This window comes from Eleginops maclovinus, chromosome 6, assembly GCF_036324505.1.
Source record: "Eleginops maclovinus isolate JMC-PN-2008 ecotype Puerto Natales chromosome 6, JC_Emac_rtc_rv5, whole genome shotgun sequence".
Lineage (NCBI taxonomy): Eukaryota > Metazoa > Chordata > Actinopteri > Perciformes > Eleginopidae > Eleginops > Eleginops maclovinus.
The window spans coordinates 24,320,256-24,345,254 of NC_086354.1; the positions used below are offsets into that span (position 1 = coordinate 24,320,256).

The window sequence follows — 24,999 nt, forward strand, 5'->3', positions numbered from 1 at the left end:
ATAAAGGGGAAAACCCCCATAAATAAACAGATAATACAACAAAATTATAAAAATAAATACAATAAATAAAGAAATACATAAAAATTATAAAAAATAAAATAAAGAAACAATATATAAATAAACAAATATAATTAAAAAATACAAAAAATAAACAAATAAAAGAATACATAAATGCAAACAATAATAATAATAAGTAATAATAACAAAACTAAAATAAAAATACAAACAATATATATATAATAATAATAATAATAAATAAATACAATAATATTAATAATATACATGTTGTTTGTTTTTCCCTGGATATTCTCTTCTCGGCCACTAGAGGGCAGTCGTTCCCATTTGTCTCATGATTTCCCCGTCACCACGCGGCTTGATGACGTCTCTTCGGCCAACACGTTGAAGAAACAACGTGGGGAAACATCTCCGTCTCTAAAGATGGAGAAACACACGGATAACTTCAGTTTGATGCTTGATTCCAGCGACGATGAGGCTCCAGAAGAGTTGACGTTTGAAGAGTCGAAGGCTCAGGCTCTGAAGAGCATGAAGCACGCGCTGGACACCGCGAGGAGGTAACCAGACTCCATTAGAAAAGCTGGACTTTTAAGGTTTTTAGTCTGGAAGAAATAACCAAAAGAAGTAATATATATTGTGATTTGTTTGGACATTTGACACTTTTTTATTTAGCACTGACCAGCTCTCTATATATGTGTGTATTTGACAGAGGAAGTAACTGGGTACATTAATAACTCAAGAAGCCAAACTACCAGCCAAACCGCTTTCAAGAAATCTCACTTTTACGGGTTCTTCCTGATAAAAGTCAAAGAAAAAGACCAGAGCGAGAATATTATTACACATTCTGATTTATTTCGAAATAACTTTAAATTCGGCACTCATAATTAAAGCTAATGAGGTCTCTAAGTGTAATTGCAGAGGTGGAAGAAACATTCGGATGGTAGTACTTAGGCAGAAGGTCACCAAACTCCATTAAACAAATCTGACTTTTAAAGGTTTTTCGGATAATAGTCAGAAAAAAATCGCCAAAACTAGAATTTTATCCCATATTCTGATTTATTTTGACACATTTTACGATTCAGCTGTAATATTGATCACTGATCAGCTTTATGTTTATGTAATTTGAGGTCAGTAAACATTCCGAACATCTCACTTCAAACGTTTTCTTGATAAGTCAGAAAAAATGAACCACATATTCTGGCCAGTCTTCAACCACTGGAACTCATTACGGCTCATTCAGCTGTGACTTTCATCCAAAAGCAACTCACAATTAGTGCAGTAAACCACGAGGATATGAACTCAGAAGTAGACTTAGTTAATATCTTCCACCCCTCGTTAGTTATTTAGGGATTTAATCTGGTTGTGTTTTTGCACTGATGAACCCTGCAGGCTACACTCTGTGTCAGAAGTCTCCGGACCATGATCTGTCTCAATTTGAGTTCTGCTACAGCAACGCCGCCTCTCCTCTGAGGGTCTGATCTGATCCGACCCCCTGTAGAGAGACGGCCACATTATTACACATCACATGTTCTGATTTATTTGGATCATATTGGACAGTTTGTTCAATGGATTATTGTGTGATAATTAGATAAAATAATGTGTTTGCACCCTCTATGTTTGCAGGGAAAAGGAGCAGCTGAAGGAGAAGAGAAGGAAGAGACAGGAATTATTCCAGGAACAGAAGGTGAGTGTCTGGTTTAGACATTTCCTGGACTTGCTTGTTACTTTTATTGATTGTAATTAGACCGTTTTTGTCCAAATGTGCTTTTTAGTTCCCATTTGAGTAGTCTATTATACTATCTATCTTTGACTTTAACATTAACAGCAATCTGCGTGCATGTTGGCATTGATTTGAGGACATTAGGACACTTAATTACCAGGTACAAGTATTAATTAAGAAGCACATACAGTCAAATATAAATGTGACTATAGGTGCAAACTATAAAGTGACGCTCTGTTTCCCTCAGAAAAGAAAGCTCTTACCGGCTGACGTGTTGGAGGAAATCGACTCGGCTTCTTCAAAGTACGTTTACTCTTGTGATTCAACGTGCAGCTCTTTTAGTTCGAACATTTTCTCCATCAGCTCTGATTTCAAACGCTTTTAATCTGCTCCATTTCACAGGAAGCAGAAACAGTCTGAAGACGAAGGTAAGGATGATTTCTGCCCTTTGAAATTTGAGGGCTTTACGGTCCCTGTAACCACACCTTTCAGCCTCCTCAGTAAGGTCATTTCCCCCTTCCTGCTCAGAGTTGCTCTTAGTAACTCTTCCTAAATCGCTCCTGATCCTGGTTCCTTTCTACAAACATGGAGGCCGGGCCAGGGGCTTTCTGACAGCGATATCTGACTGTTCATTAAAGCAGCTTCTGATCTGTGTGGCTTTTTGTTTCTCTAGGTGAAGAGGAGCAGCAGGGCGAGGAGGAGGAGGGGAAAGAGATGTCGATCAAGAAGAAGAAAAGGAAGAGGAGTGGGAAGCTCGCTCATGCCAGAAAGTATGTAGATCACTGAGCCTTGAGTCTGACTCTCGGTCCACTCACCAGCTTTCTTTAAGGATCTTTTAGCCTCATCTTGTTCGTCTTTAACCCTCTGATGACCCGTTCTCTGTCAGTCTGAAGGGGAAGTACACGGTGACGACGGTGAAGCACGGAGCGTCCGAGGCGTCCCAGCGTCAGGCGGCCGAAGACTTCCTGCAGAGCCGCCTTTATGGAGCGGGAAGCTGCAGGACCACAAGTGAGCGGCGGGGGGAATAACCAACACTGGAACAAACAACAGAACTAGACTTGATTAATTTTCTCCCCACTCGTCGACTCGTTAGTTATTTAGGGATTTAATCTGGTCGTGTTTTTGCACTGATGAACCCTGCAGGCTACACTCTGTGTCAGAAGTCTCCGGACCATGATCTGTCTCAATTTGAGTTCTGCTACAGCAACGCCGCCTCTCCTCCGAGGGTCCGATCTGATCCGACCCCCTGCAGAGAGACGGCTACATTATTACCAATAAATATAAATATTATTTTAGCGTGTCGTCCACTACCTTCTGACTACACACTGTGATGTTTTCTGCCCCCAGGTAACGAGCTGCTTTCCCTGCAGAACAAGAAGGGGAGGAATAAGAGTGCAGCGGTGCAGTTCGTCAAGAAAGACTGGGGTAAGATCCGGTATAGAGACGGGTTTTTAACTGTGGATGAAATTAGATATTTACAATTTTACTTCAGTATGTAATAATACTCTTGGTTTCCAGGGGTCCTATACAGTTTGTGAATTTGAGGGCAGTAAATTAAGACTTTTAAAGGTGTATTTGAAATGAAACACAGGTCATTTTTGAGAGTTTTGTGGAAAACACAAATGAAAGTTACTTTATTGTTACTTCTATGAGTTCCTGGAAAGCACGTGTTGAATTTGGCCTGAAAAGTCATTAAAAAAAGTCCTAAAATGTCATCTTTAATATGGTGTAGGACGACATAACAGATTTGTAATGCTACTAATAAGTTCTATATTTCCCCACATTTTGTAATGGATTATTGCAGCGGTTATGAGAACATGTGGACGTTGCACTGTTCTTCATACAATCTGTATTAAATGCATTTTCAAATAACCAGCTAAAATGAGCGTCATATTTTCTGGGTGTCTAACCCCCCACTCTCTTTCTCTCTCTCTCTGATCAGCCTGCAGCGAGAAAGCAAAGGCAGAGAAGCTGAAGAAGAGGTGGATCCACAAGCAGAAGATCCCCTGCTGAGGACCTGGAGCCCGTACACTGGATCTAAACGGACACCAATCACAGCTGACCTTCAGAAATATGGAGGAGGACATCAGGAGAGGCTGTGGACAGACATATTGACTTATTATGGGGTTTTGCACCAGCCTGAAACCCTCAGTTCACCACGGAGATTCAAGATGCGTCTGTTTTGAGATGATGTAAAATCGAATATGATAAAAATGAGGACAGTCTGTAACCTTGCTTAAATGCGTCCTATAAAACCAGAAAGAGACGCTCAACCGTTCTGATGATATCGGGTCTTATGTCACTTTATTGAGGCCCAGATTCAAGCAAATGATCCGACAGCTGATCAGACTGACTCATTTACTTCATAAACGTTGCGTTCCTCTCCTTTCTGAACCGAGACGTTGCTTCATCTGTTATTAAAGAGCAGGACGTGTGGATTCACAGGTGGACTCTTCACCTTCAGATCCCATGAGCTGCTCTTTGTTTTCTTTAAAGTGTGTTTTGATAAAAAGTTTGTTCTATCTGTAAATATGTTTGCCAGACTGAGATGTGATTAAAAGCTCAGGAAGAGAATCAGAACTTGAGTTGAGACTTATTTCCATTTGGCCGTTATCTGATAGCAGGTAGCTGATAATGAATGTTGTGCAGAAATGCTGAAGATATGGTTGAGCTAATTCAGAAACACAAATGACACTATTTTTGAACTTTAAAAATGCACCAAAAAATGCAGATATTAGTGACAATTAGCAAACTAAAGGAGATTTATGCTTTTAATTGTAAGATATTTGTCGTTTTCAGGGATTTAGAGGTTAGTTTAGGCCTTAAAATGAAATATTCCAGGTTTTTATGTCACAATTACTTCTGCAAACATGTGATTCTATTATCTTCCCATTATAGACTCTCAGATTAGGTTTGTGTGTTTGGTCAGTTATTTAGAGGATCCAGAAGACGTTTCCTTTGAGGATACATGTTAGAGTACACCTTAGCAGGATCATTTTTAGGGTCATTTCCTGACAGGATTAGACAGCCCCCCCTCGTCATGCAGCATCCAGACTCGTGATTCATCGTTTGTCATTTTTTTTAATATAAATCTTTTCACCCTCACACAAATTGCACTTTTTTTTTTTCTCCAAATGGACACACAGTCAGCAGTGGACAACTTACTGGTTGACATCTTCCTTACACACCGTTAACCGGCTAACAGAAGGAGAAACAAAAAAGAATAAAATAAGAGACATCTAAACTTGATCTTACCACCACTTTACTATGGCATGCATAGGTTTCAGACCTTACTCAGAAAATGACAACAGACACTTTGTCTAAGATTTCTAAACGATGCCGTGACTGCGATCCGAAAAACAAACAAACAAACGAGAAACCAAGGTACACAAAAGCTCGGTCCCTCCAGACCCTTCCTAGAGTATTTGGTTCTTTATTTAGTAAATGTGGTCGCCACAGTGCTGTTGACAATACTGAAGGTTCTTTATTGGTTTATTTTCCCCGTCGATGCTTTGAGAAACACGGAGGACTCGGAAACAAAACTGAAATGCTAGTGAGAAGAGAAAGCTTTCCTCTTGAGGGACGTTAGCGAACGGTAGGGCCTTTCACTCCTCTTCTGCAGTGGTGCAGGAATGAGTCAGCAATTTAGCACTTCCTGTTCCCTCTGCAAGTCAATGGTATGTGGTTAACAAAAGCTGAACAGATTTTGTTTCTACGTCGATACCCCACTAGTAAATTAAAAAGAGTCTAAATGAGACGAATAAACGTCATCACGCCCAACATTAGCCTCCTTTAGCTTAGCGGTGGAGAGGTGAAGTCATGTGACCGTGCTGTAGTTCCTTTATAGCCCAACATTAGCCTGCTTTAGCTTAGCGGTGGAGAAGTGAAGTCATGTGACTGTGCTATAGTTCCTTTATAGCCCAACATTAGCCTGCTTTAGCTTAGCGGTGGAGAGGTGAAGTCATGTGACCGTGCTGTAGTTCCTTTATAGCCCAACATTAGCCTGCTTTAGCTTAGCGGTGGAGAAGTGAAGTCATGTGACCGTGCTATAGTTCCTTTATAGCCCAACATTAGCCTCCTTTAGCTTAGCGGTGGTGACGTGAAGTCATGTGACCGTGCTGTAGTTCTTTTATAGCCCAACATTAGCCTCCTTTAGCTTAGCGGTGGAGAAGTGAAGTCATGTGATCGTGCTGTAGTTCCTTTATAGCCCAACATTAGCCGCCTTTAGCTTAGCGGTGGAGAGGTGAAGTCATGTGACCGTGCTGTAGTTCCTTTATAGCCCAACATTAGCCTCCTTTAGCTTAGCGGTGGTGATGTGAAGTCATGTGACCGTGCTGTAGTTCCTTTATAGCCCAACATCAGCCTCCTTTAGCTTAGCGGTGGTGATGTGAGGTCATGTGACCGTGCTGTAGTTCCTTTATAGCCCAACATTAGCCTCCTTTAGCTTAGCGGTGGAGACGTGAAGTCATGTGACCGTGCTGTAGTTCCTTTATAGCCCAACATTAGCTTTTTATATGTGGAGATTATCCTGCTGAACAAAACGTGTAAATATCATAGGCGTTTGTTTGACAGATAATCTGCAATAATCCTAAATCCAATGGAGGGAACCAGGAAGATGCTAATTTACAATCACTGCACCACTCTATTTCAACTGGAGCTTCATACATTCTAACTTGTCTTAAAGCAAAATGCTACGAGGGAGAGCAAACTAGCATTTTAACGAGGTTGAGGTTAATGATCTGAAAACAAAGACATTTTAGTCTTGCTAGCAAACATTGAGGGAAAAACCAGAAATGACGGTAATTTCGGCTAACAAAGATCAGTACATTTCCTCTTGGTGTTAAATTTGAATGTATTGATGATAAATAAAAGATGTCATCCTTCATAAAGCTAACTAGCTTTAGCCATGATTGACGGAAGAGAACTGGATACCGGCGTCGGAGGTGTTGCTCCTTGGCGCAGTTTGTAAAATAAACCCAGATTTTCTGCATCTATGGGCCCATAGAGCAGGCGCACTAGCATTTCCTCGAGAAAGGACAGAAACCTTGCAACACTTTAATGATTTAAATGAGGGCCGTTTGTCCTGATAGTTTATGTACCTAAAATTTGATAAAGACATTTAGGGCGGTTTGTCCACTACCGAAAATTGGCCTCCAAGCCTGGCTCTGTTCCTCTGGGTATGGCTAATTAGCCTAGCCTGATAGCTCCCACTTCATGAGTGCAATACAAACACCAAGTCAATGCCAAAATGTCAACAGAGGAAACACAGCTTGAAAGAAGGTTGATGAAAAGGGGAGAAAAACAAACGTGAATACACATTGAGGGGCTTTAACTCTACAGGGTTATAAGCTCTTGCGGTCATGCTGTCTCTTGGTTGTCTTCAAAAGACGGGGAAAGGTCCACTCCGACCCTTAAAACTGAGCCACGGTTTCCACAAATTGGCTCAAAAAACACTTCCTTTTGTTTGATATAAAGTAATGTGAACAAAGCTGCAGTCTCGTTATCTTTCTCTGCGTTAAAAGTGACTCACAGCACACTTCATAGCAGCTCAGTTTTGCTGTTTTTCCGTTTCGAGTCTGTAGCTCTTTTAAACTAAAACGAGTCCGTCTGTGACCCCGGGGTCTGCCGCTGCCTTGCTATTCTAAAACCATGAGGAGGAACAAAGGGACATTTTTTGGCTCCTGAGTTCTTTGTGGGTTACGGGATAGCATAGACATCAATACGAAAATAAAGATGAACAACGTTTGCATCAAACCTGCTGTGCAGCGCGGGGCGGGGGGGGTTAACGAGTAAAAACGGGGGTCAGAGGTCATCACAGGGTTCCTGCACAGGTTTGCTTTACCAGAAAAGTTTGGAGAGTTTGGAGAAATTCAGCCCGGCTTCAGTAAAGACATAACTTAACGGTGAGTAGCGCTTCATGTGAACTTAAATATTTTACTTGAGGCAGGTTCTCCTTTGTCTTGAAGACGTGGAAATGGTCCAATTATTTATTTTTCCGGCTGCGTAGGAACCCTGGACTCAAGAGAACAGGAGACATTAAAGCCCGTAGGCTACAGACGCTTCAGGAGTCACTGGTGTCGGTACAAAGCTTTAAAGGATTGCTTCTTTTTTTTTTTCAACGATTTCCTTTCATTTGATAACTAAATATCTCACTCTATTGATATAATTCCATTTTGTTAAATTCATATATAAACGTTAACATGTACACACTGGTGATCGATGGGATCGGGACCTTTATTATAGTAACTGGAACTTGCTCTTGCTGGCGCTCAACAAATATACTGTGACTGCAAGTAACAATAATCAATAAAATGATACTTAAGAAGAAGGATAATAGTCTGCGCCGATGCCTTGTAAACCTGGGAAAGAAACCAAAACAATAGCCAGGTAAACACCCCCCCCCCCCCACCCTCCCCGTAACTTTGCCCAGGCACAAAAAAAACTAAACAGAATATTAAACAGGGAGTTCAGACTGCAGATTCTCTCCGGCTTCTTCAAAGTCCCGAGTCCACATGCGTCACACACATCTCCGATAATGTCCTGAAGTGAGTGGAGGTGTGTGTGTGTGTGTGTGGGGGGGGGGGGGTCGGGGGTGCAGGGGGTGAAAGGGGGAGGGGTAGGCTATCCCTAATGGAGCCTTACATTGACCGGATGGAGATGGATTTTCCCTCCTGTTTTCATCAGCCTGTTAGCGTGTGTGTGTGTGTGTGTGTGTGTGTGTGTGTGTGTGTGGACCCCTCGTCAGCTTTCTGTATTTGTTTTTTTCTAGTTATATTTGACCAGGGGTTTCTTTTTTGTCAGTTTGTTCCCCCCCAGGTTTGTTGCCCCCCGGGTATACAGAGTTTCCATCGTCAGTCAAGACACAGGACTGCAGTGGGGGGGGGGTTGTTTCCATATTTTAGATGATAAGGGAGGTGTGTGTGTGTGTGTGTGTGTGTTTTTAAAATGTATAATGCAAGCAATCTAAACACCTGCCCAGAAACGTCTCCTGATCCTCAGCGGTCAGCATTAGCTTTCGGCTACTCATTCAATCGTGCAGAGGAGCATCTCTTCAGATAACAGGGCTACACTGATGGAGGGGGTCCGAGGAGGCGTTTCTGGACAGGTCCTCAGAGTGTCTGTCCGTGTGTGTGTGTGTGTGTCTAAACACGGGGCTAGTGCAGATAATCGTCCACAGAGGCGAAGGCGCAGGAGCCGGTGCCAGTTCGTGCCATGATGGAGAGGCACTGGGCGGCCTGACCCACCGCCTGGGCCAGGGGGGGCTGCTTCGGCAGGTTGTGAGTCTCTGGAGGAAGAGGCGGGACGTCAGGAACAACAGACAGGACCCTCAGGTTATTGTGAACCGTATCTGAAGCTGCTAATGGTGACGTACCTAGTATTGCACTGTTGAGGGTGGAGCAGACGGGCTCTCTCTGGATGGCGTCCAGCTGGAATCCCACCGGGCTGCTCCAGGGGTCCGAGTACGCCAGCAGGCTGAACGCATCCTGCAGCAGGACACACACACAACAGATATCAGTAGATATAGGGAGGTCAAGTTGTTAGTTTTGTGCTGTTGTAGCCCGTTACAAACAGGCTGACTCGCTTTCTTGCTTAGAGTAATAGGAGACGGTTTATACCACCCATGCTACCAAGAGCAGCTGGTTAGCTTAGCTTAGCACAAAGACTGGAAACAGAGAGAAACAGTTAGCCTTCTGGAGTCTACTAAGATAACCTCTACCACTAACTTATAGATACATTTAAAAATAGGATGTTGTCACTGAAAAAAAGTTATGAGAAATTATTTTATTTTTACCGGTAATCTCAGCCTCTGCTGCTTCAGTTTTATTTGTGTTAATTCATGCTCTTGAATCCAGTACTACTATTTCCTTCGGGATAAATAATCGTATCCCACTTACCTGAACACTGTTCCTCTATTTCAGTTTTTTTTTTCCGGTTTTTTCCAAATGCTTTTCAACATATTGTTGCATAAAGTGTTTATTTGAAATGTTATAAATAGTCTTGACAAACAAACAGAGCTACAGAATCTTTATCCTTTATCTTTCCATTTCCTGGAGCTCAGCGGTTCCTGCGTTACCTTGAGCATCTTCTTGTTGGTGGAGTTCTTGCCACACTCGCGACGCAGGTGTTCGCTCATGCTCTGCAGCTCCCGGCCGAAGTGGATCATCCTCTCGATGGCCGCCTGGCTGCCGCCGCACAGCTGCCTCTTAGACTGAGCCGACTCCACCTCTGCAGAGACACGGACGTTCAACAGGTCAACGATTCATGTTTGCATATAGAGAGGGAACATAAACAGTACAGGCATTGAGATGGAGCGCTTGTGCAGCTGGGAGACTCATTGAAATGTCATCCAAAATTGCAGGAAGTACAATATTAGTTTGAGTCTAAAAATGTGTTAAAATACACTTTGAAGGAAGTATTGTGGAGATGCAGAAATATCTGGGCTTATGATCATAGAATAGAGACTTAACAAAACAAGTGTTGCTACAGACCCTCTTAGAAGAAAACCTAACCCAGAACTATTGATGTTTGTATCCATGCTGATAAAAAGGTCATTCACACACACACTCTCACACACACACACACACAGCTTACCCATGTCTGCCTCACACTCGTCGGGCTCGGTGACGTGTTTGGAGCTGCCGTTGAGGAAACCGTTGGAGGACGACTCTGTGACTCCGTTGGTGACGTGGTCCACCTCCATGTCCACATCGCTACTGAGGTAGACAGACAGAGAGACAGAGAGCGAGAGAGAGGGACAGACAGAAAGAGAGAGACAGACAGAGGGACAGACAGAAAGAGAGAGACAGACAGACAGAGGGACAGACAGAAAGAGAGAGACAGACAGAGAGAGAGAGAGACAGACAGACAGAGACAGACAAGAGAGAGACAGAGGGACAGAAGGTTAATACAGCTCACATGAACTCCCTCTAACTGTCCTCGATGATTAAAGGATGTTGATATGATGTAGTGTCATCACATTACTAAGTAGCATCATTTAATTCCAACTACCTACACTACATAGACAAAAGTATTGGGACCCCTGTGGCAATGGGACTGAGTAAAACACCTGAATTCAAAGATTAAGGAGTGTGTCAATACTTTTGTCTATATAGTGTACCTACCTACCTCCCTACCCACCCATCCACCTTCCCACATACCTACCTACATCCCTCCCTCCCTACCCACCCATCCACCTTCCCACATACCTACCTACCTACCTACATCCCTCCCTCCCTACCCACCCATCCACCTTCCCACATACCTACCTACCTACCTACATCCCTCCCTCCCTACCCCTCCCTCCCTCCCTCCCTCCCTCCCTCCCTCCCTCCCTCCCTCCCTCCCCATCCACATACCTACCTACCTACCTCCCTCCCTACCCACCCATCCACCTTCCCACATACCTACCTACCTCCCTCCCTCCCTTCCTACCTACCCACCCACCACTTGTAGCGTACAGCAGATTCCTGCATTAGCATATAGGAGTGTATCCTCTCCGCTTTAGTGTGCTCCTGTTTCCCACAGTGATATATTTATGTAGATTTATGCTCCTGAATCGAAAGTGGGTTTAAGTTTCCTGTGGGGGCGTTACAGTGCCTCTGGAGGGGGGGGTTTATAACAACAGAGTGTGTTTGTACCTGGTGAGGGGCTGCTGGCTGTGGCTCCCGTTGAGGCTGACGTCAGAGGGTGGGGGGGCTGGAGCCGGAGGTAGGGGGGCAGGGCTTGTGACTGTGAGGGGGGGTGCTGTGGCTCTTATTAGAAGTCACTCCATTACAGCAGCTACTGTCAGACCCTGAACACAACAGGGAGAGGGGGAAATTGAAAGTGACTTTTATTTTCAATATTTTTCATTCCCACCCGTCGCAAAACATAATGAATCCAACCCAACACCACAAAAAAAAACAGTAATTTGTCTTTCAATTAAATGTTATTCTTGTTATATTTAGTCCTGGGGTGCTTCTATTACACATGTTTATTCAATCACAGTCATGTATGGCTCTCTCTATGGGCTGATTGTGCTTTATGGAGCCTTCATTCACTTATTGTGACTGAAAAGGTCTTTATAAATAAAGTTTGATTGATACAAAGGAGACTCTGCTTCCCCTAATGACCTTCTTCACGAGCAGTAAAGACTGAATTTCTGACATAAAAACACCACATGTTGTATTTGTGTTGCTACTTCCATTCAGAGACGTATCTGTATCTCAAATGAAGATAAATATCCTAAATCAGAAACTAGGATGTAAAAGGGTCGTTGTTGTCATTGTGTAACGTGGAGAAGAATATGTATTTCTGTATCTGTGTACCTGGCAGGTAGGGCTGGGAGCCGCTGGCTTTGTGGCTGGGGCTGCTGAAGGGCCGGGGGGAGCCGGGGTAACTGTCCTGAGACTTTGGGCTGCGACCCCCCAGACATCTCACCTCGCTGTCTGTGCCGTTCACCATCTCTATGAACTGTCTCACCCTGAAGGGGGAGAGAAAAGAAGGCAAAATAAAGCCAGGAAGAGACAGAGGAAGAAGGAGAGATGGTGGTAATACAGAAACAGGTACACAGAAAAACAGAGGAGACAACCGATGGGAGAGAGAAAACAAAAAGGGATGTAGAGAAAAACTAAAGTGGACAGTTCACTTTTTGAACGATAAAAATGTGAAAAGCAACAACATTTCACGCCAGTGTGTGGGGGGGGGGGGGGGGGGGCGTACTTCAGCATGAAGAGCAGGTCGGGGTTCCTCTCCAGCAGGTTGGGGTACAGCTGCTGGGTCGTCTCGATGGCCTCGCCCATTCTGCCCGACAACACCAGCTTCTGGATCTCTGCACAGCGACAGGGAACACGTTGGTCAGAGGGGAGACTGAAAACGTAGACGTGTGCCGTGCAGATATTGATTTTTTGAAGTGTTTCCCTTCCAAAATAAAAGACGATTAAACCTCAAAGTTTACATTTGAATGTCAGAGAGAGAAGGTGTTTCTTCTGTGGTGCTCATTTTCTTCCACACTGCTTTTAACCTATTCTAGTTTTTTTTATTTACAGTTGGTTCCCACATTAGAGATGATTGACACCAGAACTGATTCTGGTGTCCACAGGTAAAGGAACTAAAGAGTAAAAGCTGTGTCTACAGTTTCACGTCTCATTGAGCCGACATAGTGACCGTTAGGGATGCACAATAAAGCCAAGTTAAGATTACAGTAATGACCAGTGCAGTATCCAGATATTATTACTGACTGTTTTGAGTTTACTTTTTTCTGTCACCTGTTGAGTATGAGTATGAATACAAAAATGGTAAATATGCGTATTGCTGCCAGAAAGATAAAGATCATATATTACTACCTAGAATCATGCTGATAATCCTCACATTCTGAAGATCCACCGGCTGTGAAACCTGAAAATGTCCTTATTAATTGTCACAGTTGCTCTTCATCCAGCTCCTTACTTTACGCAGTAGTCGTACTTTCACCTGGTAGAGGAATCATCATGAAGGACTCACTCTGTCTGTTTTTGATGGAGGCCAGCTCCTCGTGCACGGCCTGGTCTGTGGATTTGGCGAAGGCTTCAGCTGTGGCGCAGTAGCTGTGGTGAACCAGGTAGGAGGCCACCATCCTGAGGAGACGGGCGACAAAACACACTGAGAGGTTAGACACAGCATCAGGAGATCTTTAACAGCATTGATTCATGTTCATCACACGATCAGACTAAAGCATATCTGACCTGGTTACACTTCAATTCTGTCAGCCAGCTACACTACAAAATGTGTTAGGTAACCAAGTGTTGGTGTTTCTTTCTAATAATGATGTATATTATACCCAGTGCTGAAAGGCTTCCCTTTTAGGTTCTTGGAATCGTTTTTTTAAGTGGCATCAAGAGAGACTTTGTGAGCAAGCCCACTTTCAGACGAGGAGTAAACAATCAAACTGTAGTCTATCTACCTCAGTTTGTTTATTACACAATCTGATAATAAATCCATGCATTGTGTAGGAACGTGTGAACACCATGAGGCCAGAGTTTATCCAGAAGTCTGTCTGAACCCAGTTTAACAGACAGACTGGGTAATCATTTGTCTTTAAATTCACGCTTTTTATTTCCTGCAAAAAGGTTGCCAGTTTCCCATTTCTTTGATCGTCTGAATTGGAGGAATTAACTTTATGAAACAAATATTTGTATTACATATAGAAGGTCACCAAAAGAACAAAAATAAGTTGTAAATAACCAGAACTATCCTTCAAGTATGTGTGTTAAATAACCGTGTAATGTGTGCAAGTATGCTGACATTAGCGTGGGAAAATGAGAAAGCTGCCCGTCCATCAGTACTAGGACGACCCACAATGCAACAGTGCTTTAAAAGGATGAATGCCAGTCTAATATTTGCTCTCTCTCTCATGACGTGTTTGCAGGAGATTTGAGATCACCGTGTTCCTGCAGCTCTGCAGAGACAATAACACAGCCAACCAATGGGACGCAAGCTCACCAACTTCCTGTTTTCAATCCCACGCAGTAAGGCGACTTTCCTGGATAAAAAGGCGACGGCTCCCTGCACTCCACCTCACCCCCCACTCCCCCAATCCCCATCAAATGGAGATTAAATCCATTCAGGACCAGTAATCATAGCAACAGAGGGCTAATCCCATCAGTGTGGCATGAAGAGAAACCACAGCTTTCACTTCTGGATCACGGCTCTCCAGCTGGGCCTCAGAGACCCCTGTCAACGACAGAGTCCAAAACTTCCTTTTTACTCGTAATGAATTAATCATTGAGACTAAAACGGACCTAACACAGACTTAAGTCATGGTAAGTGACTGCTCCAAAATGTGAATCCATTACAGGGTTGCCGCAGAAGTCGGTTACAAAGGGTTTTAAAAGAGGAATAAAGTACTGGGTTTGTATTTGTTTACACCACAACAACACACGTTAACATTCATCTTACTTCTGGATCATGGACTGCCACTCGCCCTCGCGCTCTCCGATGGGGAAGCGGTCGATCTGCGCCTGGATCTTCGTCCTCCACTCGCGCATGTAGTCCTCGATGTCGAACACGAAGGGGTGCTGCCCGAAGTTCGCGTCCACCACCTCCCCCGGAGTCTGAAGGCCCACTGTCGGGTACAAGTTCGGCTGCAGCAGAGAGACACGAGTACAGGATTAGGCCTCCAGTGGACTGCTTTGTTTACATAGGTTTAGACTTTCTCATAATTTAGACTTGGCTCTGGTTCCAGACAGAGGGTGAAAAGAGGCCCTATTGTGCTTATGGGGTTTTGCCTTTCATGTGTCAGACACGCACTTTTGTTGGCTAGCGCTCCAAAACATTGTTTGTGATAGGCTAAGGGGCGGGACATCTCTAAGCAGGTCGACCAATCAGAGCAGACTGGGCTCTGGTTTCAGACAGAGGGTGAAAGAGGTGCTGCAGCACAGGCAGTGTGAGAAAAATAAAGAGCTTTCTGAACATTAAGAGACACTAAATATATCAACCTGAACAACATTTAGACTTCTCTCCTTTTTGTTCATAATTTGACTTCTTTATAGTTTGAATTTTTCTCAGAATTTTATTCTTTAAAAAAAAATAGTTTTCTTAATTTTCTTCCAAAATGTGACTTTTTCTGAACACTGACTTCCTCCTAAACACTGTAGTGCTGTGGATAAATAAAATAATTGACTATTTATTTATTATTGCTTCATGTTCGGCCCCTTTTTACCCGGAGCTGAAGCTGTACATTTGAGGTCTCTGTCTTTAAGGGTTAGCGAATAAATACAGTTGATTAACATCCCCGTAAAGAAGTACAAAAGGAGTGTGTGTGTGTGTGTGTGTGTGTGTCTTAGAGTCGCCTTTGCCCTGGTCCAATAACCACAAAGGTCAGCTGTGTGAAGGTGACGCACTTGGCTGCACGGCTCTGCAGGAACATGAATGTCTGGCCCGCTGCCAACACTGTTTTCTGCTCAATGGATTATTGTTGTGCATAACACTCTTATTTTCTGCTTCTTCCCAGACACCATTTAATTTGCTACCGAGCGAGGAAGATGAACTTTATAAACAAGCGTCTCCCTCACATCTCGATGCGGTTAATACATGCATGCATCCCATTAGAATTCATTTCCTTTTGGCGTGGGACAGTCCTTCTCATAATGAAGCACGGGAGCCGATGGCAAGCCACAACAGCACAAAGCAACACAAGTTCTGTGTAAATTCCTTTCTTCTTGGAACATAATAAGTCAATGCAGGAGGTGTTCTAGAAAATATAGCACGAGGCGCTGACGCCACTTCCGGTCTAAATTAAGCCCCGCCCACTTTCAGGTGTAACTCCTGCATCAGAGCGAAGCGGAAAATAATAGTGAGTCATATATATTGCACCTCCAACTACAAATAAATCCAGAGCTCCGGTTCCTTTACTTCCTCTCCAGAAAAAAGTAGAGTAAAGAAAGGATCAGAAATCTCAGTCTCAGTGTCAGCCTGCTGCCTGCCACTCGTCCCCCGCAGACCCACCGGACATCCATCCCCTATTTATTCTCCGTAAGCTGTCTCTGCCGTCTGACCAGACACCTGACCCCATCTCCATATCTCTGGACTCATTAAACCCTTTCTGACCAGCAGAGAGATTCTTTTCTGGCATCACTTTAACATTTTACAGAGGAAATTGCATTTTGGTTTGAGGGCGCAGAGACCCTGTTCTCTGGTTTAGACTCAACCCTGGATACTATTCAAATTAAATAAAGCTTTTTGAAACAAAAATAAGCATGTGTTTGATTGGCTTTAGCCAAAGATACTGACACTACAGTACCAATAAAAATGATATAAAAAGAAGGTTCAAATATCTCTTTGAGGGCAGAAAGGAAACAGATCGTACATCTCATCATTTGTCACTACATGCTGAACATAGCTTTTACAATACAATGCTTTCCAGCTGTGTGAAACACAATCGTTTCTCCGCTCCATGTCTTATTTCTCTCCATCTACAGAAACTCAACTACCTGAATAATCAACATTTAAATCCCAGCCTACGGTACTTGCACTGCGTAAACATTTGGACTACAGCGGACACTCTGCAGGGAATCAAAGTCTTGATTTCTATAAAAAGCCTCATGTCCTGCGTCCTGATTTATTATGGAAACTTAAGGAGTGGAGATAATGTGGTACTTACTGGTAGATCTGTGAAGGCAATGCCTGCAGAGGAAGAGAGAGAGAGTCAGCATGAAGGAATCATCTATTACACACACACACAGCAGGAGGCCTCAGTGTGTTTACATGTGCCGAGTTAATCTGGTTACCATCATCTTTCTGCAGTAAACTGACCTCTTCAACACCATGTAAACAAGACGGGTCTAGTTTTAGAAATCACGCAGTTTAAATGTAAAGACAACGAGAGCATCTCACGGGGACCATATTGATATTTTGTGTTTACATAATGTTTAACGTGCTGCGGCTGAGTAGCTAATTAGCTTACTGTATGTGCAACATGCAACTAGAAATCAGTCATCTGTATGCACTGCATGTGTCGCAGTGCTGCACATTTTAACTGTCTAGTTATTTTAAAAAACACAATCTGCTAATTACTTGTTTCTTTTTATGTTTGCTAACCAAAGATGAGTATCTTTTTGTGCATAACAGATCGAGCTGGCCTGGCAACAGTTTTTTTTCCGTTGGTACATCAATTAAAAAAGCACAATGTCTTCAAGAAACACGGTGTTCAATTTCAAATTAAAAAAGGCTAAATGACACACCAGTGCAACTAGCATAGAACGTTAGTCTGGATTCTGTCTTTCCTCCATCACTCGTTAGTAGTGACGTTCTCCCAGGTGATGATCGTTAGCTTTAACGAGCTAAGCTGCAGCGCAGACCAGTTCATGTCTTATGTTAACGTTAGAGCAGAAAGAGACTCAGCAGGAAAGCTGATCCGTGTTGTGTTACGCTGATTTATGCTAAGATAAGCCGTATGGAAAAAAAGATCGCCATCCATACTAATGGCTGAAGAAATAATACTGACAGGTTACTGTAAAAAATAGCCTTCATTTCTCCTTTTTTGGTTCCGTTTTTGTTCGTGATTATCACAACAGAAATGTATTTGAAGCAGACAAAAAGTGAGTCGGATATTTACAATACAGCTGTAAAAAAGGACCCCTGCTTACAGTTCTGCTGCCCTCTGATGCAACCTCCACATTGAGGTATCCAGAGGTTCTTCACAAGTTCTAATTTAAGTTGAAAGTTATTATTATACAGGTTAATAGAAGTTATGGTATTTGGTTTCCGTGCTGCTCACCTAGGCTGTGTCCGTTCTTTGTGTAGAAGCAGGTGTTGTTGATGAGGTTCACGCAGCAGCCAATCACGTCGCCCGTTGTAAACGTGGGTCCATAGGGCTGCCCGGTGCCGGACGAGCAGAAGGAGTGACCGTCGTCTCCGTGGTAACCGTATGAGTGCTTGTCCCAACCTGAGGGGAGGGGAATTTTCAGAATAAGAGCGCTGAGCGAGCAGGTGCGAAAATGCAACAAATTGTCTATTTTGAAACTGAAGTTAAAACAGACTGTTAGGGTTTGAAAAAAAACCCATTTATGAGCCATAAGACAGACTGAGGAAGCGTTAGTCGTCTGAAAAATAATTGCAATGCATTTAGAGATATTTTTTCAACTTGAAACCTTGTTTTCTCTAATTGGCTGTTGATTTCAACAGCTATAGAAAGCAGATCCTTTATTTTCTATAGTTTTGACAGCCCGAGTTATTATGAATTGTGGTGAGCAAGTCCAATATGTCACTTTTGAAGAAAGAATGTTTAAATCCCCCCTCTGTCTTGGAGTTAATTAGCTAATGATTGAAACACATATACATACATACATACATATAGCCGATTGTATCTTCCATTTACCCGAGCTTTATATTGGTTAATTGTTGTGAGCAATTCTAGTTTCAGATGACTGAAAAGAGCGTTTAAATCCTGCCTTTTTATTTAATCTATTCTTTTGAAATCGAGGCTCCAACATACTAGTCATGTAAAACTTCAAGTGATTCAAACATACAAGGAAGGAATTTCATGTCATGTGCCGAGAGGGGAAGTAGAAGCAGCTCATTCGGTTTTTGCAGAAAGTTGGAGATCCTTCCAGCATTTGGAGCTTATTTATTAAGCTTTGCAACCTTCATTTCTTTCTCTGGTTGTTGAGTCACACACCTATAGAAAGCAGATCGAATCTACTCTACTAAGCCCAAGTAAATATTTGAGCAATTCCAACACTTTTCCCCGCTAAAGGTATGCCTGCGTTTAGCGGTGACACCTACTTATTTGATGTGTGCTTCTAACTTGAGGGTGTCAAAGCTCCAACATGCTAGTAAAGTGAAGAGTTGTATTTCTCTGGTAGAGGGGAGGAAGCCTCTGCAGCAGAGGGGTGGGCCTTGGGCTGATTTGACAGAAACCAGCTGTAGGAGTTTGTGAGCTACTGCTGAGCTGCAGAGGTAATCCTCAGAGTGCTTCATTCATCACAGCGCTCAGTTTGGCCTCAGTTCATCACAATTCCATTAGCATCTAGCTATCAGTTAGCTCTGGTCTTAATGCTACCATGTCATGGAAGAAAGGACAAGCAGCTAGGGCTTCAGGATTTGGAAAATAAATCACTCATTGTTTGGGGGGGGGGGGGAGATGTTCCAGCTGTCAGACAAATAAAGGATTTCTGATTCTTATTAACGTCTTTATTATCTGGAAGAAAATCTGTGTTCTTATTGAAGAAACTAAAGCTGGATTAAATCTTGGGTTGAAACAACCCGGTATCAAAGATGATTAAAAAGGGTTAAAAGAAATATCGACCAACGTTTCATTATTACTGACTTCCTGTGAGTCTGCACAGACAGACAGAGGAGAGAAATGATGATGCTTTTTACACACGTCTTAACAGATTTAACAGGATATAAGATATCATCTCTACAGCTGCTGGTAGGTGAACTTTGTTTCCCTGACAGAGCCAGACAAGCAGTTTTCAGTATTTATGCCCAGATAATTTGGTCATTATTCTACTCCGATGTCTTTAGTCTTTCTGTTTTGATATGCTGGCCCCTCTGATTACGCACTGCTGTAAAACACTGGAAGAATTGGCACAGATATTCTGAAAGGCTGGGTAAAATGTTCTTATCTTGCTCTTCCATACTCTCAACTTGTATTCAATACGAGCGATTATAGAAATGCACTCAAAGACACTACACTGTATTCACTTATTTATACCTGGGTTTTTTTATATGGTGCACAATTGTGTAAAGTGCAGGACTCCCTCACATTTTCAGAAGTTTATAAACCACTAGCCCTCTGATTAGGGCGCTGCACATTTTTAAATCCATGGACAGGAAGCCAGGAGTAGAGATTAAATCCCTGACCTCTTTAGGATTGTCACACATGTCCTGAAGCAGGCTCTTCAACAACATGCATTCGGATAACGGACACATAACTAATAGAACTCTCAGACCTACTGCTTCAAATCTGTAGCAGCCAATATGCTCACAGTAGTAGAAACACACACACACATATCTCACCACCCCCAAAGGCGGTGAACACAGAGACACACACGCAGTTTGTCTTACCTGGGAGTCTGTTCATGTTTACACCCTGAGCTGACAGGCCGATGCCCATGTACCTGCGGAGAGAGATTTAACAGTTCATTCAGGCACAGAAAGAGGGATTCAAGAGTAAGACCAGCCTACTGGAACATCAACACATTGCATAAGTGCAGTCAGCTAAACTGTGTCAGTGTTAGTCATCTAAGAGTGTCTTAAGGACAGCGCCCCCCCAAAGAGCCAAAGCCCCTTTGTGACACAGGGTTGCACAATTATTCAATATTGTGTTCATAGTGAAAAATCGGGTAACGTCAAAATATGCAAGATTTCTTTCCCGTATGGTTTAGCCCTACTGCCATCCCTTGACGTCAGACAGATTAGAATACTGTAAATGAGGAGGAGTGGAAATGTTTTCCTGTGTTCAGAGTGCTTACCCATCTCGTCCTTTGCTGATGATCTTCACCTCGAAGTAGTAGACCCCGCAGGCTGCAGGGATGGGGTGTGTGGCCCGCACTGACGCTGCATCTTTAGGGGTTTTTCCGTGACCTTCAGGTTAGAAACACAGAGCCACAAAGTGCAGGTATTAAATATAGACCATGCTATAATTAAAAAAAAGGGCGATGGACATGCGTGTAAAGACAGAAGCTTTTCTATCGTTACTTAACCTTCCTGTTGTCCTTGGTTTTGATTTGACTTGAGTTTCATACTACGTTATACACATAGAATATTCATCATTACTTTCTTTTAACGGTTTGTGTTTAAATGTATTGCACCTGGTGTCATTTTGGGCTGCCATTAAATAATTGAAGAGGATCTATTGTGCTTTATGGGGTTGTCTCTCTCCTGTAGCGTGTTATCTCGGTTTTTGTGCATGTAAATGTCTGCAACCATTAAAAACATGCCACAGTTGAGGAACAAAATACAAATATGAACCTGAAAATATGATGCCATTTTAATAGACAGTATTTTTATTCATATCTGTGGAGGATTAGGCATGTAATACCAGACTTCCCGTGTAGTGGACTTTGATGCAGATCATCCCTTCACTCTGTTGAAGTTAAAGTTTGCTCAGCAGCTACAGAGCAGCCGAGCTGTCAACACATTTATTATTGGTCAATACAAGACGTATTTACACTGTAAGATGCTAGCAGCTGTTTTAACTTGTGAATGTCTTGATTATACTACAAAATGCTGAGTATTGTTAAATGTACCAACTAATGTAATATCTTAATAAATATTACTGCATCAATTTTGTAGATGTAAAGATATTTTGTTAAATACGACAACAGCAATTTAAATCACATTTGTTTAGAGTACTTTAATATGTGGACATCTAAGTCGCTGCCATTAATACACTTCTGATAGCATGATTATACTAAGAAATACTGACTTATGTCAAGTGTGCAACTAATGTAATACCTTACTTAATGTGTGCTAAATCTGGTCATTTTTCTGCAGAACACAAGCTTTGTTTACTATGGAAAAATAGAACCATGGAAGGAGACTAACAAGCGACTAGATTATGTTTATCAAGGAGTAAGATCGTGACTTTTGTAGATATGAAAATACTTTGTTAAATACGATGCCGACCATACTGGCATGAAGATGAATCTACAAAATAGGTTTTTAACAACAATCTGAATCGAATTTGGAAAATCACAATCAGATATTCCCCTCTAACTGTCCCTTCGGAGGATGTCTAAATTAAATCTGGCTGCCGTGAGTATGTGTCAAGAGACAAGTTTAACGAGTGATCTGGATGATAGTGTTTGGAAATCCCTAGGACACTTTCAAACATGGACTGATGTTGACCATCTGATATATAAAGCGAAACCCTATTTAACATGCGTTCAGTGAAAAGTGTTTGACCGATGAAAACACTGTGCAGCTGACCTGACGGAAAATACAAGCGATACAATAACACACAAAAAGCCCATATTCAAAATAACATTCTAACTTCATCCACAATTGTATCTCCAACTCTATTTTTAGTGTCACTTATCCCACCATAAACCATCAGCAAAAGGAACCGTCATCATTGTTATGTCCAAAACACTTCCAAAGAAAGCCAGAAGTTTTATATTTTGATGAAACGATTGTTATCGTTGCTTTCTAAAAGACTTAAATTACTAAACAATGTATTGGTTTTCATAAAAGCAACTAATAAAAACGTCCTCTTAACTATATGTTAGATTATAAACTGTTAGCTAATTCACTATCAATGTATATCACACTTAATCATGCTACGGTAGTTGACCTGGTCTCCATTCAATACAAATGGTGCATTATACGATTCTTTAACTAAAAGGAAGTGTGTATTTTTTATTTCAATGACTAAGATGTCCTTCCAATGAATGCCTAAAAGTGTGCAGTGTGTGAAGGCTAAAGTCACACAACACCTGTGTATACCTGCTATTAATCGAATCCACTGTATAACATAAATGGTTGTATAGAGGCAGAACCTTCTAGTCTAGAAGAGTGTGCGTAGAGGGCCTGGTCAGACCCAGAGTAGTAGAACACACCCAGGAAACACAGATCCACCTTTTTAACTCTATCCTTTTCTTGTAGGCCTGCAACAAAAACCCTCTTGATAGCTTTGCTAATCACCCAATCAGCCTGAATGTCACTTGGTATCAAAACCTCAGCAGCAAACGATTATCTTTACCTGTCATGTCATCTATAGCTATTTCACTGGTAGCCTAGCAATGAATCTGAGTAATTGAAGCCAATCATGCTATTCGACACTGTATATTTCCTGTCGTTTAGTTACCAAATAATGCTACATTAGCCAACCAAAGGGGATGTGTAGCTCATATCCATTTTGGCTTGATTAAGTGACTTTGTTTAAGGGTGCTTCTACACCTACGTGTTATTTTGTTTGACCTGCAATCGTCGTGATAGCTTCGGGATGACGCTTTATACGATACAAATGAGTGGTCAGTTCAAGATTGAAATCCCACTTGCATCACAGCAGCTCCATTTGCAACATCAAACAAGGACAAATATTAAGACACGACGCAAGGAAAACAAACAGAGCAGAACATCACGATCACTGAAGAGCAACTCAAAGACCCTTAAACGTGCTTTAGATGTGGGATTCAGCTCTGCATTTAATTTAAGGATTGGCTGGTTTAGTCCAACTTTATTAGCAGGGTAGCGGGGAAGCTAACGAGCTAGTAGGTCAGTTTCAGGCTATGGATAAAACCTCGCCAGCTGGTCGGGTTGCAAGATGTCCTCTGCCTTGTTGTTGTTTAAGCCACTAGCCTACTTTGTTTTTAGCCACGTCAAGCTAAGCTAACGTTAGCATTGGGGTGGGGGGTGGGGGATAAAAGTGCTTTGTATTCCATGTGTACCATATGTGTTTCTTTCTTATTATGTTTCTGCTATGACACGTGCATATCCCAACATGGATAAACAAAGGTCCATCTTATCATATCGTATCTACTTTGTTTTTAGCACCAACGGTTTACTTTGACGGTTGGTCCGCTAACCGTCACGCTAAGCTATCATTAGCATTGGAGGAAGGGGAGGATAATAAAAGTGCTTTAAACTCAGCGTGTGTCTTGGTGTCATTACCTTTATAGTGCACACGGAGGTTGTTCTGTGAGAGCCCGATGTAGCTGAACTTGTCCTTCGGGCTCCAAGAGCGTGGCAGCGGAGTCTCCGTCTCATTAACGGCCGGGTAAAGCCTTCGCAGCCGCTGGTTGAGCTCCTTCTCCTGGTCGTTCAGAGCTGAGTCTCCGTGGACAACAACCGACATCAGGAACCCGCTGCCCCCCGACGACTGCCCAGACATCACGAAGATTCACTCTTTAAATGGCTTGTCCGCAAACAAGCCAGATCCACTTGTGTCGGTCAGGGTCGAGTTTTTTTAAAGGGAGTTTTTTTTTAGCAAAGGCTAAGCTAACTGGCTGCACTGGTTCGTATGGCTTAAGCTAAAAAGCAGGCTAAGCTAACCAACATGATAAGCTAACTGGCTCCGTTTGTTCGTATAGAAGCTAACTAGCAAGCTGAGCTAACTAGCATACTAAGCTAACAGCCCCTCACTGGTTCGTAAGGGTTAAGCTGAATACCAGGCTAAGCTACCTAGCATACTAAGCTAACTAGCTCCTGGTTAGCCGAGAAGCTAACCTGGTGGCTAACCCGTTCAGCAAAAGGCAAAGCGCTCGGCTCAGGTTGACATTAGCTGACACAAAGCCACAGATATATAGACACTAGAAGGAGACTAATAGTGGATGAAATACAGGAGAGCAGGTGGACGTAAGGAGGTAGGAAAGCAGTTATGTTGCGTAGAGACGGACCGAGTGTAACGAGCTCAGCTAGCCTCGATCTTTTGTTTGTTGTCGGAGAGATATCCGCGAATCTGATTGGCTGAGAGCAGCTCTACTCACTTCCTATGGGGAATGTGAAATAAATATCATGTAAATCATCATATCAAATCAGTGGTGGAAGAAGTATTCAGATGCTTTACTTGTTTATCAAAAGTACCAATACGTTATTGTCAAAATACTTCAATGCAAGTAGAAGTCCTGCATACATAATACTTACCTGAGTAACAATATGATCAGCGAAATGTATTTAAAGTATTAAAAGTAATTATTGTGCAGAAAAAATTGCCTTCATGTGTGTGTATATAATAACACTTATATAGGTGGTATTTCTATATAATATTGTTGGATCAAGAAGCATATTACTACTGTAAAATTTGACTCTTTACTGACTTAAATGTATGTGAGTAGAATAACATTATTTCTATCTAAGTT

General features: G+C 42.4%; 2 protein-coding genes across 2 annotated transcripts; one reads left to right on the top strand and one right to left on the bottom strand.

The window, feature by feature from the left end:
* Nucleotides 1–333: 333 nt before the first annotated feature.
* nol7 (nucleolar protein 7) lies at nt 334–4,315 on the top strand. Its single transcript, XM_063885545.1, has 8 exons — nt 334–572; nt 1,639–1,699; nt 1,983–2,038; nt 2,138–2,163; nt 2,409–2,505; nt 2,622–2,743; nt 3,083–3,160; nt 3,678–4,315. Exons 1-8 carry the CDS (start codon nt 439–441, stop codon nt 3,746–3,748), a joined length of 645 nt encoding a protein of 214 aa, XP_063741615.1. The 5' UTR covers nt 334–438; the 3' UTR covers nt 3,749–4,315.
* A 481-nt stretch (nt 4,316–4,796) lies between these two features.
* Nucleotides 4,797–24,586, bottom strand: ranbp9 (RAN binding protein 9). The gene is given in 15 exon segments (XM_063885544.1): nt 4,797–9,020; nt 9,108–9,219; nt 9,810–9,961; nt 10,328–10,449; nt 11,374–11,420; nt 11,422–11,528; nt 12,043–12,197; nt 12,437–12,545; nt 13,217–13,329; nt 14,651–14,835; nt 16,854–16,876; nt 17,970–18,137; nt 20,264–20,316; nt 20,671–20,782; nt 23,813–24,586. Coding segments are annotated over 15 exon segments (1,809 nt in total). The 5' UTR covers nt 24,033–24,586; the 3' UTR covers nt 4,797–8,889.
* Between the last annotated feature and the right edge of the window lie 413 nt (nt 24,587–24,999).

Excerpts from the sequence above, each read along its gene's own strand:
- nol7 (XM_063885545.1), top strand. The coding sequence starts at position 439 with ATGGAGAAACACACGGATAACTTCAGTTTGATGCTTGATTCCAGCGAC. Across the intron at positions 2,039-2,137 it reads ATCGACTCGGCTTCTTCAAA|GAAGCAGAAACAGTCTGAAG; the intron begins GTACGTTTACTC and ends TCCATTTCACAG. Across the intron at positions 2,164-2,408 it reads GAAACAGTCTGAAGACGAAG|GTGAAGAGGAGCAGCAGGGC; the intron begins GTAAGGATGATT and ends TTGTTTCTCTAG.